Source organism: Paroedura picta, chromosome 1, assembly GCF_049243985.1.
Source record: "Paroedura picta isolate Pp20150507F chromosome 1, Ppicta_v3.0, whole genome shotgun sequence".
Classification (NCBI taxonomy): Eukaryota; Metazoa; Chordata; class Lepidosauria; order Squamata; family Gekkonidae; genus Paroedura; species Paroedura picta.
In genome coordinates this window covers 70,366,032-70,383,103 of record NC_135369.1, presented here as the reverse complement: position 1 = coordinate 70,383,103, position 17,072 = coordinate 70,366,032, and the positions used below count along the sequence as shown (strand labels likewise).

Here is a 17,072-nt window from a genome sequence, read left to right as displayed (position 1 = left end):
TTCAGTTACGTGAGGAGCAAACGTAAAGTAAAGGAGGCAATAGGCCCGCTGTTGGGTGAGGATGGACAAACTCTAACAGAAGATGCAGAGAAAGCAGAAAGGCTTAGTGCCTATTTTACATCTGTTTTTTCCCACAGGTCAAAGTGTTTAGGCACATCTAGAGATGGCTGTAGCCAAAGGATAGTGTCTGGGTGGCAGGTTAACATGGATAGAGAGGTGGTCGAGAGGCATTTAGCTGCACTGGATGAGTTCAAATCCCCTGGTCCAGATGAAATGCACCCGAGAGTACTCAAAGAACTTTCCAGAGAACTTGCACAGCCCTTGTCCATCATCTTCGGAACCTCTTTAAGGACTGGAGATGTCCCGGAGGACTGGAAAAGAGCAAACGTTATTCCGATCTTCAAAAAAGGGAGGAAGGATGACCCGGGAAACTACAGACCAGTGAGTCTGACCTCTGTTGTGGGGAAGATAATGGAGCAGATATTAAAGGGAGCGATCTGCAAACATCTGGAGGACAATTTGGTGATCCAAGGAAGTCAGCATGGATTTGTCTCCAACAGGTCCTGCCAGACCAACCTAGTTTCCTTTTTTGACCAAGTAACAGGTTTGCTGGATCGGGGAAATTTGGTTGATGTCATTTACTTGGATTTTAGTAAAGCTTTTGACAAGGTTCCCCATGATGTTCTGATGGATAAGTTGAAGGACTGCAATCTGGATTTTCAGATCATTAGGTGGATAGGGAATTGGTTAGAGAACCGCACTCAAAGAGTTGTTGTCAATGGTGTTTCATCAGACTGGAGAGAGGTGAGTAGCGGGGTACCTCAGGGTTCGGTGCTCGGCCCGGTACTTTTTAACATATTTATTAATGATCTAGATGAGGGGGTGGAGGGACTACTCATCAAGTTTGCAGATGACACCAAATTGGGAGGACTGGCAAATACTCCGGAAGATAGAGACAGAGTTCAACGAGATCTGAACACAATGGAAAAATGGGCAAATGAGAACAAGATGCAATTTAATAAAGATAAGTGTAAAGTTCTGCATCTGGGTCAGAAAAATGAAAAGCATGCCTACTGGATGGGGGATACGCTTCTAGGTAGCACTGTGTGTGAACGAGACCTTGGGGTACTTGTGGATTGTAAACTAAACATGAGCAGGCAGTGTGATGCAGCGGTAAAAAAGGCAAATGCCATTTTGGGCTGTATCAACAGAGGCATCACATCAAAATCACAAGATGTCATAGTCCCATTGTATACGGCACTGGTCAGACCACACCTGGAGTACTGTGTGCAGTTCTGGAGGCCTCACTTCAAGAAGGACATCGATAAAATTGAAAGGGTACAGAGGAGAGCGACGAAGATGATCTGGGGCCAAGGGACCAAGCCCTATGAAGATAGGTTGAGGGACTTGGGAATGTTCAGCCTGGAGAAAAGGAGGTTGAGAGGGGACATGATAGCCCTCTTTAAGTATTTGAAAGGTTGTCACTTGGAGGAGGGCAGGATGCTGTTTCTGCTGGCTGCAGAGGAAAGGACACGCAGTAATGGGTTTAAACTTTAAAAGTACAACGATATAGGCTAGATATCAGGAAAAAGTTTTTCTCAGTCAGAGTCGTTCAGCAGTGGAATAGGCTGCCTAAGGAGGTGGTGAGCGCCCCCTCACTGGAAGTCTTCAAGCAAAGGTTGGATACACACTTTTCTTGGATGCTTTAGGATGCTTAGGGCTAATCCTGCGTTGAGCAGGGGGTTGGACTAGATGGCCTGTATGGCCCCTTCCAACTCTATGATTCTATGATTCTATGATACTCAAATACTTTGGCCACCTCATGAGAAGGGAGGACTCCCTGGAGAAGATCCTAATGCTGGGAGTGATTGAGGCCAAAAGAAGAAGGGGACAACAGAGAATGAGGTGGCTGGATGGAGTCACTGAAGCAGTAAGTGCAAACTTAAATGGACTCCGGGGAATGGTAGAGGACAGGAAGGCCTGGAGGATCATTGTCCATGTCGTCACGATAGGTCGGACACGACTTCGCACCTAACAACAACAAATGAATTTGGAAAAATACAAATACAAAAGGAAAAGATGGGGGGGGATAAACTATCCGCCCCCCCCCCAAAATGAAGAATTATATCCATCCCAAGTGCAAAAAATCATTACTAAAAAAATTCCAAGTAAGATGCTAAGTGCCACAAGAGCTCAAGAGAAACAGTCCTGGAAGTGGGATGGGGTTGGAAGGCTTACAGCAGAAATGCTTTTTCCTACAAACTTCCCCCGTGGGGCAGGTAATGAGGGGAAGCCCTGGGCTTTGATTTCCCCTTCCTTCATCCTGCTGTCAACTAGCTGACAGTGATAAGAAGATTAAAAGCAGAAAGTATGTGCAGGGTGCATTTTCTGTTCTAAGCCTCCCACCCTAAACCACTACCAGCCATATGGTCAGGGCCTGGGCTTAAAACATTTCAAGCCCAGACCCCTAGTCAGTTGTGGGGAGGGGAGGAAGAGTTTAGAGAAAACAGTCCATACTTTCTGATCCAAGCCCACATAGCAGCCAGGTAACATAGGGCTGGGCTTGGGGCAGAAAGTATGTCTAGCACAGTCTCTTCTCCAAGCCCAGACTCCTAATCAGCTACAGCTATCTGGGCAGCAGCAGTGCCAAGTATGGAGGCTCCCATGGCAGCATTTCTGGCCTAATTTGAGGTGGCCTTTTGGCAGGGAGTGACTACATCTTGCTTGGCAGTGCTGCTAGTCCCAGCAAGTGGGATCTGTAGAGGAGGGAACAGATAATAAGGCTATGAGGAGGGGACCAACAGTGGTGAAGAAATTAGATTTTTCACCCATGAGTCCCTCTGGATTCCCATTTCACCATTATGGAAGGACATAACATGGTTGCTAGAGGAAATATAGCAGTTGTACTCTCTGGGTCATTCCAGCAATCCCATTCTCAGAGTCCTAAGGATGCCTGGAAAAAGAAGAATGAGTGGCTTTTAGCTTGACCAAAGATGGCAGCAAAACTAGAAAAGTTATCTTTGCAGCTAACCTTGGTCAACCAGAAACCATCTGGAACATTTTTGGGGGGTCTCTATTTGTAGATTTCAACAGTGAATTTTGTTACCCTCTGCAAATACTTTTGCAAAACTCAATGCTTTGGATAATATGGTGATATTTCATTCATGGTTTTTGACACCTTTGTTTTTATGAGGCATCAAGGCAATTAAGCTACCACAGCAAAAAATCATAGCTGAGAGGCTCTAGGCCTTCTCTCATTTTTCTATAGTACAAAGTAGGTTATATATAATAAGTGAGGGTACTGCAACCAACTTGTCTTCCATACACAAAACTGGGCAGACGTTATTCATTCACACTCAAGTTGACTCAGCCATCTGTTCTAAATCAAAAGCTTTATCCAATTAATGTTAGCAAATCATAAGATGCCATTCCAATTACACCGCTATTCATATAAGGATAGAAGCACATATTAAGCACACTGATGTAATATTCAGCTAAATGTTAAGATGTGCATCCAACCAGCTTTCATTTACAGCATGATTACATATTAACATTATTTGACAAGCAAAAGCACCTTTACTGAACAGTGAATACTTTGACTATAGTCACATAGTGAACTGGGCAGGTCTGTATGAACCGACAGGGTTTTAGGCAAAGTAGGGGGATAACTGTTTTAATTCTATATTCTATCCATCTATAAGGTCACCCATCCAAGAATCAAGCCCAGACCCACATAGCTTTAACAGTGCTGCAGCCTCAGATGCTCAAAGGCCATACACTGAAAATTTTTGTTGTTGTTATGTGCGAAGTCGTGTCCGACCCATCGCGACCCCATGGACAATGATCCTCCAGGCCTTCCTGTCCTCTACCATTCCCAATCTTAAACAGCCACAAGGCAGCTCAACTAAACCTCTAGAGCAGTAGTCCCCAACCTTTTTATCACTGGGGTCCGGTCAACGCTTGACAATTTTACTGAGGCCCGGGGGGGTAGTCTTTTGCCGAGGGACATTGCTGCTGCTTGAGCTCCTGCTCCACTTGCTTTCCCGCCGGTGCCCCTGTCTTCCCATCGCCCACTGGGGGGCGCTGCCAGAAGCAGCTGCACATTGTCATGCCGAGGGGGAGCCCCAGCCATGGCGGCCGCCAGAGAGCATCAAAGGTGAGCCGGTGGCAGAGTGGCAGGGCAGCCCCCGAGGCAGCAGCCGGGGAGGAGCCGCGGCCCGGTGCCAACTGATCCACGGACTGGTACCGGTTCCTGGACCAGAGGCTGACCTAATCAAAGCAGTATTGCGTAGAGAATTGTTGAGCCTTGAAAACCCCGGTTTAAAGAGCTGTGTTGGACCAAAGCTCCTTAATCAATATTGTGTCACACATCACAGCAAAATTCTTGTGAATCTGAAAAGCATATCCTCTCCAGTTCTGTAACACATGCTTATGCTTTGTGCAGAAGGAAATAAAGAAGTGCAGAGGAAATTACACTAAACGGGATCCAAAGAATAACACATGTAAAGAAAACAGCTGCTTCTACTGTTCCTCAAACACTTCCATGAATGAAAGTGAGATTCTGCATACTTAAGACACCTTTAGACCTAATCCATTCATACACTTGCCATACATAGCTATAACTTATACAGGGATGCATTCGGAGGAACAAGCTCCTCTGACATAAAAGTGTGATAATATTGGTATGAAACCCCAGTCCTTAAATTAAGAGAAGCAAACAAAGACAAATGGAACACTGCATAAGCTGTTCTTGCAGACCCTGCACTGCACTGCATTTCATACCACTTCCTCGCGTCCCCCAAACTATAAGGCAGGGATGGCCAACCTGTGATTACAATTACAATGAGTCCCAGCCAACACATGCTGGCAGCATATGCTGGCATGGGCTCATGGTAATTGTAGTCTATGGACATCTAGAGATCCATGATTTGACCACCCTTGCACAAAAGGACTGGCTATGGGGCTCAAAGTGGTAGTAAGAATCCCCCACATGAGCTGTAGCATCAGGAAAAGAACAGTTCCTTCCAAGGTACAATCCCTTCTGTAAATAGAAAGTTCTTCCACATGTACATTAGTACAGGATAATATTTCCTTCTGAGAATAGCTCCTTGAATCTGAAGAGATGTCACTCCAACAGAGCTTCTGAAATGGCATGAGGAAGTGTCAGAAAACTGCTGATGGGAGCAGAAAAACTCCTATGTACAAACAGAACACCACACACATCAGCTTGAATTCTGACCGATGCCTTTCCTAACAGACTAGTTATTTCAGTGAGATACAAGCTTTGTCTCTTATCTGACCCCTCACACCAAAGGTACTCATCGGTCCATCTATTGATGTACTGATACTTCCAAATCGTCCTATATTTCTGGGAGAATCCAATATTCATTCGTAACATATATTTCATGATAGTATTGTTGCTGTTTAAACCTGTTTTAACTTGACATGTTTATTTAAATCAATTTTAAATTTAATTTTATATCTTTGTACACCACCCTGAGCCAGTTTGCTGGGAGGGCAGTCTAAACATCCAATGGCGATCTAAACATCCAATAAACATCGTCTGGAAATCTCATAAAAAGTAGTTTCCAAGTCAAATACAACAGGGGATTTAAAAAACCTGCAGGAACTTTCCCATTCTTGTTGGGATAGAAAAAAGGGGTGATAGAACAAAATAAATCTATGTGGATCCAATACTTCAAAGATCAAACAAAACCATGTTTCCCTTTGCACCTCAAAATGCCCCTCAACACTTATGCTTCCAGCATGAGGAGCAGCTTGTCTATTTAGAATTTATTTTAAATGTTAATTAATGAAAAGGAAATTAGAAGAAATGGCTACATTCAGTATTTTAAAAGACACATCTTTCTCCTAAAAAGTAACTTATTATTTTTGAGGCCACTGTTGCCTTGCATCCTGAACCCCAAGAGGACTTCAAAGGAAAGAGCTAAAACTAGATTCCCTTAAGATGCTAATGTTTCTTCTTGAATCTCTCTCAGAGTATATCCCCTGGAGCTTTTACTTCTGTCTACATCACCAAACCCGATTATTTTTCTATTTAAATTAGAAAAAGATGTGAAAATCTGCACTTGTGTGTCCACCTACCCACAAACACTATTCCTCCAATGGCAAAAAAAAAAAAAGGCCCACAGAAAGAGTGGCCATGGGGGAATATAAAGGTTTTTTTTTCCAGATCAGAGTTTATCTTGCACTATGTCATTACCTCAACAGGAATCTATGTTATATGTCAGAAATCTAATGAAGAGGAAAATTATTTTTTTCTGGAATATGATGCTGCTGCTGCTGCCTGAATAATAAAAATGGATACCTTCTACAGCAAAAACAAGTGATTCTGTTTTTATTATCTAGCAAGGATTAACTTTCAGCATTTCTAGAGAGTGGTACTTAAAAGAGGTTTATAAATTAGACATTTGACCACCATGTACATATCTCAATGATTCTCTTTGGGTTTTCAATAATTCATTCCCACAATTCAGGTCCAATATTCATGCTTAGTTGCAATCAAAAGATACTTATGAAAATAAATGTACGAAATTTTAAAAAGCTCCTATAATGCTCACAATGTACAACTAAGCCATATACATACTTTTTAATCTATAGGACTGAAAGAAAACTGAACCTACAAACAACAATAACTCGTACAAGTTAGGTTACAGGGAAGGAAGGAAGGGGAGAGAAAGTTCACCATTCAACTCCACAAAGCTACCTCAAAAATTGCTGATGTTTCAAAATTCAAGTTCTTTTTTATTGATCTCTTTTGTTGTTGTTAGGTGCAAAGTCGTGTCCGACCCATCGTGACCCCATGGACAATGATCCTCCAGGCCTTCCTGTCCTCTACCATTCCCCGGAGTCCATTTAAGTTTGCACCTACTGCTTCAGTGACTCTATCCAGCCACCGAATTCTCTGTCGTCCCCTTCTTCTTTTGCCCTCGATCACTCCCAGCATTAGGCTCTTCTCCAGAGAGTCCTTCCTTCTCATGAGGTGGCCAAAGTATTTGAGTTTCATCTTCAGGATCTGGCCTTCTAAGGAGCAGCCAGGGCTGATCTCCTCCTCTAGGACTGACCTGTTTGTTCACCTTGCAGTCCAAGGGACTCGCAAGAGTCTTCTCCAGCACCAGAGTTCAAAAGCCTCTCTTTAAGAAACTTTATTGCTGCCACAACCTGAGACAGCTTACAAAATATAATAACAACAAAACATAATGTAGCCCAGCCTTAAAAAATAACCAAGTAAATAGATCACAGACAGCTTAAATTAACAATTTCCATACTAAAACAGTATTTTTTAAAAAAATAAACCCTTAATGAAAAAGCCCAGGTGAACAGAAATATTTTGGTCTGGTGCCTAAAAGAAAGCAATTCAGGTGCCAGACAAGACTCAAGGCAAAGGGCTTTCCCTAAGTGGTGTGACGCAACTGAAAAAACCTTGGCTCTGGTTGCCACGTGCCTCACAGAGAGCATAGGAAGTATGGCAGGAGGTAGCCTTTAAATACCCAGGCCAATAAGGGTTTAGACAGTAAGTACCAGAACTTTAAATTGTGCTTGGAAACAAACAGGCAGCTCAGCTCTGTAATACAATTCCTATATCCTGCCCCTGACAATTGTCTAGCTGTTGCATTTTAGATGAGCTGACTTTTCAGACCCACATAAAAGTACAGTAATCTAATATGGAGGTAAGCAGAGCACTATGACTAGATCATGAGTGCCTGCCTGGAAAAAGGCTGTTCCATCAAGGGCTGAGCTGTTTCCATCTGCTGTGTTCCTCCAACTATAAAGAAGCTGCCTTCTAGAAGAAAGGGAGTGAGGAGGGATGGGCACAAACCTAAAAGTCTGGTTCAGAGCCACTCCAACCCAAACTCCAAATTGAACAAAAATGTCCTGAACCAAACTGACCAGTTTGGATTCATGTTTCTCGTGGCCACAACATGCCATGATCAGGAGAAGGGGGGTAAGAATTGCCGATGAAGGAGTAAATGGCTTCAAGGGAGCAAAACAGAAGAGTTTAGTACAGCCGTTCTCAACTTTTTTACTGTTGTGAAATTGCTGAAGCATTCTTCAGACTTCAAGAACATCTGCTGTGTCAGGAAACATCAGCAGGAGTCCCTCTTCTGAACATTCGAATCTCAGCAGAACATCCTGAACATCTTGGGGGAATATCTTTGAACACCGCTGAACACCTCAACCCCACAGCATGGAATTGGCAGTTTATTGAGGTTTTGGGTAGGGAAGAAGGATGGGTAGGTTAGGGTTGATGGGCATTGTTGGGATTGTATTTTTTTAATTGATGTAAACCGCCACGAACCAGCTGGCCTGGAAGTGGCAGTCAACAAATATAATAAATGATAATAATAAATAACCCCTAGAGGTGGTGCAATTGTGCAGAATATGGTTGAGAAGAATAACTGTTACACGCCCACTTGGGGGCCCTCCACTTCCCACCCCTTCCAGGCCCATTTTGGAAGAAGAGAACAGGTTGACATGTTCATATATGGTCATGTTGTTGTTAGCTGCAAAGTCATGTCCGACCCATCGCGACCCCATGGACAATGATCCTCCAGACCTTCCTGTCCTCTACCATTCCATATATGGTCATATTACCCAATAAATGTTTAACAATTTTTTAAAAATACATAAAAAATTATTAACTTCTACCCATTCAGGAAATCCTTCCATGGTCATCAGGAAACCCCAGGGTTTCACGAAACTTTGGTTGAGAAAGCCTGTTTTAATGACTTGCAGTCATTGAAACCTAACAGCTGACAGGTGGATGCAAAGGTGACAGCCATTTCACCAGTTTCACTAACTTGGAAGCAGGTGGAAGCAAATCCAACCGGTGAAATGGCTTGCAGCCATTTAAACCTAAGAGGTCAGCTGTGGACCCATGCTGCTAGCCGTTTAAATGGCCAAACAGTCAAACTGAACAACAGTATGGTAAATTCCTTCCCCGAACAACAGTTCGAAGACTCTGAACCAAGCCAAGTTCATGCTGAATTTTTGCTCATTAACCAGTTTGTGAATTTTTGCTCATGAACCCACCCCTAGAACTCAGTGTCTGTCTTCTTGAGGAGAGACTGTTTAATCAAGGGCAGAGTTGTTGTCATTTGCTTTGTCTTATGAACTAGTTTGATACTGGCAAGTAATAATCATGAAATTGGCATATTCTGAGCCTCCGGGGAGGGCGGTATAGAAGTATGATAAATAAATAAATAAATGTCTGTGCAATCTGATTATATTTTATGTATTTTGTATACTGTAAAACCTTCTGGGTTCAAACTGTATGGAGAAAAACAGGTTAGAAGTATCCTAAATAAATAAACCATGCATTACAAGGAAGAGCTGAATACTGCCAGCATATCATATCAGCCAGACCTGATAAAAGGCATGACGCTTCCTGAAAATGGGTGTTTTATTGTACAGTTCTGTGCAGAGTTACTCATATCTAACCCAATAATTTCAGTTGTTCTAGGCTGAAGTAACTGAATATGATCTAAGCACCAAATTCAAAATAGTTCAAACCCAAATTAAAAGAGAAATCCACCAACATAATCACATCATGCACTGACCTGCAAACCCGAGCTGGAAAATACAGTTTTTGCCATGACCGACAAAGATATTTAGAGTGGTCAATCACACGAATCCAATCCAGCTCATCCATAGACACTTCAATATAATAGGAGTAAGATCTAGGGACAGCAAAGATATTAAAAATGAAATCATCAACATATTAATTGTATCCAATATACTTGATCCTAGAGGCTGACCACATTAAGGTCACATGAACTCCATAGAACTACATCAAGAAAAATGTCTAGCAAATTATACCTTTAAGTAGCAATATAAAACTGTATTACTTTTTAATGCAACCAAGACCGCAGTTCCACAGAAATTATTTGCCACAGGTACATCTCCAGCTGAAATATAATTACATAATAAAAATACTTTTGAGGTCTTTTTAATGGCCAAATTTACCGTCTCAATAAAATGAAGCAGTCTCTCTTCAAACATGATAGAACATTAAATACAGACATTTAACATGCCTAAGTCATAAAAAATAATTTGTATTCCTCTTTCACAGTCTAGATTTAAACATGAAATGTACTAATTTCTGCTATAACATCAACAAGGATGTTGGAGAGAGCAGAACCTTAAACATGAACATGCAGTGAGGAGACTGGAAAAGGTGGTATTTTTATTTATTGTTGTAATCCCTTTTTCCATTGTTTTTCCTTAGTAACACTTGCCCTTGTTACATCTCTTGATTTGAATAAATCATATCATGTAAATCTCTGTTGAGTTAGCTTACAAGCATATCATTCTGACCTATTAGAAATGTGAAATTTGCTATTTTATGCACATTTTCCTGGGAATATAAGACCCATATTTTCATGGGAGTAATATCAATTTTATGCACATTTTCCTGTGACCCACAGAACATTGGCTCCAGCTCACTAATGTATGCTTTATGATTAGCATTACAGGAATTATACCATTATGCAGGAGGGGCATATATCCAAGAGCTCCCTAAACTGAATGTGAAGCAATGTGTCCTATATAATTTGGCAAAGGACTCTGAACTTGGACCCAGAGTACAAATCAAAAATACCTGCACTATGAGGTTTCCCATAGACAGGGGAAATGGTCTGTATATCGAAGGTAACTTTTGAGTTTGCAGAAAAATCTTAAATGTTTCAAAATAGGATAAACTAGACTTTATCATTGTTGAGATCTGGGGAGATTACTTAAACTCTCAGCAAGCAATGCAAATGGCTTTAGGGTGCTTTGGGCTGATGCTGCGTTGAACAGGGGGTTGGACTAGATGGCCTGTATGGCCCCTTCCAACTCTATGATTCTGTGATTCAAACAAGTTATCACAGACATGATTATTTCATTTCTACCTCTCCTTTCTACCCAGTGGGATTCATAGTAGCTGCTTCTGTTCTCTTCTCTTTGATTCTATTCCTCACAACCACACTATGATGTAGGTTAGGCTGATATTGTCAGATTAGCCCAAGGCACTCAAGCAAGCTTCCACTGCAGAGTGGGGATGGAAACCCTAGAGCTCTCAGAACCTAGACAACTCTAATCCAGGGATTGTCAACCAGCATTGCACACAGCTCAGCCTGTGGCTAACAAAGTTGTGGCCTTTGTTAGGTGATGATGCCATGGATGGAGGGTGAGAGTTGGAACACTCCAAGCCTAGTCAAGGCAGTGCTGAGGAGAGGCTTCCCCTCTTTCCCTAACTCCCTCAAGCCTTCCAGACTCAAGCTTCTGCTGTGACCACCTCCTCTGGAGGGCTTAGTGGGTACTTCGTGGGTGTAAAGATCAAAGGAAGGGAGAGGGTCCAAGCTGTCTTCTCAGATGCTTCCCTTCTTTCTAGCCTAGGCAGAGCCACCATAGTAGTAGTAAATGTGGAAGGGGGGGAGGGAAAGAAAGGAGGATGAAGGGTGATGATATCACTTCTGCTGACATGTCACTTCCAGGGGCACAGCAAGGAGGCATGGCCAGCTGACATTACTTCTAGAAGAAGAAGAAGAGTTGGTTCTTATATGCCGCTTTTCTCTACCCGAAGGAGGCTCAAAGGGGCTTACAGTCGCCTTCCCTTTCCTCTCCCCACAACAGACACCCTGTGAGGTAGGTGAGATTGAAGGAGCCCTGATATCACTGCTCAGACAGAACAGTTTTATCAGTGCCATGGTGAGCCCAAGGTCACCCAGCTGGCTGCATGTGGGGGAGTGGAGAATCGAACCTGGCATACCAGATTAGAAGTCCACACTCCTAACCACTACACCAAACTGGCTCTTCTAGAATTCCTCAAAGCTTAAAAAATTATTTCATGGGCTCTTCTATGGTCAATAGATTGAAAAAGGCTGCTCTACCTCTGTGGTTTCCTAGATTATCCAAACTGACTGCTAGTTTCATTTTGAAACTCAAGAATGAATGGGCAGACAGAACAAGCCAAAAAGGGAAATGAGAGGAAGCAAGCAAAACTGGAGCAGAGTGATGGAAAGAGGACAGAAAAATAAAGAAGATGGTGAGACAGGGAGCTGAGAAAGAGAAGAAAGCAGGGGAAAGGATGAAGCTGTGAGGGAGAGAGATGGGAAAGTGCAGAAATTGTGTGGGGAGGAAGACAAGCAGGAAAGAATGGTGAGTAGAGGCAGTAAACCTCTGAATACCAGTTCTGGAAGGAAACATCAGAGCTTTGGTCTTTGTGCTCTGTTTGTTGGCCTTCCAGGAAATGTTTGGCCACTGCGTGAAATGAGATGCTGGACTAGATGGATCATTGGCCTGATGCAGCAGAGCTCTTATGTTCTAATTAGGTATTTTGGCACAAGTAACTTTTAATATCAATACTTCAGAGCCGTTTTCCCTGGCCTAAAGCATTTTCCTGAAATTAAGCTGACTTGGAACATACCTGCTATCACGGTCCCAAAGCAGTATTCGTATGTGGTTAATTATTGATGGTTGACCTAATTTAATTTCAATACCAGAACGGCAGTCGTCATCAATGGGATGCCGGGAAAACCCATGATCCAAATCATAGTTTTGTGTGTCTCCATCTAACAAAGCAGATTTCAATTCCCCTTTAACCACTTGGGCTCCATATTTCATAGTGGCAATATTCTCACCAGGTACTGAAAGGAATGAGAAGGAAAAAAAATGAAAACATTTACTCCAAAAAGAAAACATTTGCTCCAAGAAGGAAAGAAGAACAGCAATCACTCGGTTGATGTCATTTACTTGGATTTTACTAAAGCTTTTGATAAAGTTCCCCATGATGTTCTGCTGGATAAATTGAAGGACTGCAATCTGGATTTTCAGATAGTTAGGTGGATAGGGAATTGGCTAGAGCAGCGATCCCCAACCTGTGGGCTGCGGACCACATGTGGTCCTTCGACTAATTGGAGGTGGGCCCCGAAGGACGCCTTCTCCCCCCCCAGGCCTTTACTTCATCCCCCCCCCCAGCTCTTTACAACACTCTTCACTGTTGTGGCATGTCTGTATCTTATTTTGAAGGGATGTTTAAACATTACCATAGCGATCAGAGAGCACTAGGGCAGTGGTTGAGAGTATACTAACCCCCCCCCCACCGGGCCTCAGTAAAAGGCATTGAGTGGTCCACAGTGAGTGGTCCCCGGCGTTGAGTGGTCCCCGGTGATAAAAAGGTTGGGGACCACTGGGCTAGAGAACCACACTCAAAGAGTTGTTGTCAATGATGTTTCATCAGACTGGAGGGAAGTGAGTAGCGGGGTACCTCAGGGCTTGGGGCTCGGTCCGGTACTTATAACATATTTATTAATGATCTAGATGAGGGGGTAGAAGAACTACTCATCAGGTTTGCAGATGCCAAATTGGGAGGACTGGCAAATACTCCGGAAGATAGAGACAGAGTTCAACGAGATCTGAACACAATGGAAAAATGGGTAAATGAGAACAAGATGCAATTTAATATGCAATTTAACCCCTCCTAAAAAAGGGACCAATATAAAGGGTTTTTTATTACATAGTAATTAATGTACAATAAATACAAACTGTAGGAAAAAAATATTTTTTGCACCTCTTCGCATTGCCTGTTCACAAGCAATATTGAATGTTCAGTTTCAAATGTTAAGAGGAAAGACAAAATGGCTTTAATAACCCCTCCCCCCTCCCCAAGTCTCAGATAAATCAGACAGAGCAATCCTAAACAGATTTACAACCTCCTAAATCCCTGGAGATCAATCACTGGCAGTCCATAAGTAGTGGCTGGACAAATACTTATTATGGATGCTTTAAGTTTATCCTGCACTGAGCAGGGGTTGGACTAGATGGCCTGTATGTCCCCTTCCAATTCCATGGTTCAATTATTCTATGGCCTCGAAAGGTGTACCTCTCCTTAGAAATGTATTGTTAACACACACACCACTTTACAATGATTTTGGTATACTAGGATGTCATTCTTTTTGCTATCTCCAATCCAGCCTCTTCTTGTGATGTTGTACAGGTCTTGAGCTGCTGCCTGACTGCTTTGATCAAATGGCTAAATGTGAACTAATTGAAACTGCACCCAGATAAGACAGAAGTTATGCTGAATGGGTTATGTTCCTCCAGCAACAGTGATGGATCCACTAAATGAATGCAGCTGCCAAAAAACACTTTCTTCCCACTCCATCTACCCCATAAGATAATGCCCTACTTTGGGTGATCTGGACAACAGCTAGCTCAATAACATCAAGATTAAAGTGCTGTAATGCATTCTACATAGGTGTCCCTTGAAAGTCACCTCAGAGCCTCCAGTTAGCAAAAACCGGCACAACACACCTATTATCAGGAGCTACGCTAAGCATGTCTATTACCCCCATACTGTAGTTCACAACATGAACTGCCCACCAGTCACTGGGTTCTATTCAAGGTACTGGCTATCACATAGAAAGCCTTTCATGGCTGTGGTCTTTCATACCTGCAGGACTGCATCTCCTCCTATGCTCTACCACTGCAGCTTTCCTCATCAAAGCAGGGCCTTCTGCAGCTGCCACCCTGCACACAGGCAACCATCTACATGCACACATTCTCTTCTATGCCCCACACCTTATGGAATGGTCTGCCTGAAGAGGTTAGGAATCTCTCACCTTCATAACTTTCTGCAAACTATACAAAACTGAATTATTCAGGAGGACTTTTTTACATAGATAATTTTATTTTTTATTTATTCTGGAATTTATATTCTGTAATGTCTTGTACTGTAGTAAAAAGTTCAGAAAGATGTTTAGTTAAAGGGTAGAGACAGTGGACAATATTACTCTGTACTGTCTATAGCTGAAAGAATGTTTCTGCTATGGAATTTCTGCATCGTTTAACATGTTCACACTTAAAACACTTGTGCCTTGTTTCATCCATTCCAATTTGTATCTGCTTGTTTTAAAGTCCCTGCAAGCCACTCTATTTCATTGTTTACTATACAGCCTATTGACTGTATAGACTTGCACTGCACTAATCCACCCTGAGTCTCAGGGAGAATGTCACACTATAAACATAAACAGCATAAATAAAACAAATAAATAACAGCTATAGCTGAGCCAACTGGGAACAGCGGACTATAAAAGTAAAGTTGTTTGTTGTTATTATCATCATTATTATTATAATGATAGGACATTTTGGAGGTCATTAATTCGTAGAGTCACCATAAGTTGGAAGTGACGACAGCACTTAACACACATAGCTAATGTTGTGCTGAACTGCTATAAACTCAATGGGCTTTTCTCTATCCTGGGGACAAAAAAAGAGTCAGAAACATGGGTCAGTAGTGAAGAAAATCCACCCTTACTATTCCTGCCACTTATCATTTGCCAGGCAAGGAGCTGCAGTTTCTAAAGCTAGTCAGTAAGTCCACCTGACACTCACTGTCTCCCCTCAAAATTCAGAGCAGACTGAGAGGTAGCATTTGTAAGATTCTATGTCTCTTTCACTGCTACTCCTCTGCTGGTGAATGACCTGTCATGCTTTCTCCAAAGCTTTTCCGACATATGTAGCGAATCACACCTCACATTCAGCAGATCTGTATACCTGAGTAGAAGACCCCCATCCTTCTTTAGAAGGGCCAAAAAGGTTTTTAAAAAATCACCTTCCTTTTAAGTAAATACAGTAAAGCCAAGATAGCTTTTAATTATAGGAAGACAAACAAAACACTTCCTCAACAAGATGGAAATGTGTGCCACTTACTTAACATTCCCCTATAGTTGAGGTCCATGTCCCGACTTTCTGATCGAACTTTAATGGCATCCAAAATCGCATCAGGCGAGAGCAAGCCAGAAGGCCTCACAACATTTAAAAGCTCTGTCAAGCTCATCAGTGGCAAGCGTACTGCCTGCATTATTTCAGCATGATTTTCCTTGGGGTTGTGTTTACACCAGATAACCAAGGCTTGGAAAATATCCTTTTCGGGAGCTGCAAATGAATCTCTCAGTACAATACTGAGAAGAGCTGCCTAAAAAAAAGACAAGAAAAAGAAAATGTTAAGAGAATGTAAAGTCTCATTATATTTCACCAGTGAACTCTTTAAAAGGCACATATATAAACTGTATACTTCCTTTCACCCTTGATATGCATTGTTCAATTCTAAACAAATTTCACAAATTTGTAATCAACATTCTGTATATTCAAAATTTATCTTAGCTTTCTTTTCAGTCAAATATCCATATATATTATTGATATATTTCTGTGGAAAATCTATTATCCATTAATTTCTGAGTTTTCAACCTTCTGATTAAAAAATGCTTTGAAAGAAGGGATTACTATGACAACATGTGCAATTGGTGAAGGAAGTCTTTCTTGCTGAATCTATCTTAAAGAAAAATGGCTATAGATGGCCAAACTGAAAGCAGAGGAATCTGCCCCTGCTGCAGTAATCAAGCTGGCTATCCATAGAAGGAAAGGTCAGCTATACTGGGCCAAAATTGTATGTAAGCAGAATCTACAATGCCTGTGCAGCTCACATGGCTTAAATTAGGGGTTCCTAAGATGGGTGGATCCGAGGGGGGTGAGGAATTTTGGGGGCAGCAGTCTGACTCTTTTTGCTGCATTTTCCTAGCAAGAGACATTCCAAGGAGCTTGCCTTTGCCTACCTCTGGGTAGCAGCAACCCCCTTGACTTCCTTGGTGGTCTCCCATACCCGCGCTGACCAAGGCCAACCCTGCTTAGCTTCCTGAAGAAAATGGCAGCTTCGGAAATTGGGCTGAATGGGAGCCCTGCTGAATTACTTCCCCTCCTCAGCGTCTACCCCAGATCTCCAGAAATCTCTTAACCCAGGGTTGGCAACCCTTCCACAAAGTCTCCACCTTTTAACAGCTAGAAAAGGTTTCTCCTGCTTGCTCCTAGCTATGGGAATTTCCATTGCTTGCTTCTCTCTCCTTCTTTCCCCATTTGAATTTCTCCCCAGTGAGAATCTAAAGTGGTTTTTAGAAATGACTTTTACAAAGAACTTATAATATTTTTCACGACTAAAATATGGCCATTGCATAACAACCAAAAAAAGAAATATAGGCAATACTTTTGAATTTGCAGTAGACCTAACACCAGGT

The 17,072-nt window shown here is 42.2% G+C and overlaps 1 protein-coding gene across 4 annotated transcripts in view; it reads right to left on the bottom strand.

The window, feature by feature from the left end:
* BTBD9 (BTB domain containing 9) overlaps positions 1 to 17,072 on the bottom strand; it is a 256,023-nt gene that overhangs the window by 213,662 nt on the left and 25,289 nt on the right. For all 4 annotated transcript variants that reach the window (XR_013231825.1, XM_077342112.1, XM_077342088.1 and 1 more), the window contains 3 exons: positions 15,715 to 15,979; positions 12,431 to 12,650; positions 9,582 to 9,701 (listed from right to left, as the gene is read on the bottom strand). Coding sequence is in view for 3 of the 4 variants with exons in the window: in XM_077342112.1 (XP_077198227.1) it covers positions 9,582 to 9,701; positions 12,431 to 12,650; positions 15,715 to 15,979 (605 nt within the window). In the remaining variant the exon portion in view is untranslated. The remainder of the gene's footprint in view (positions 1 to 9,581; positions 9,702 to 12,430; positions 12,651 to 15,714; positions 15,980 to 17,072) is intronic.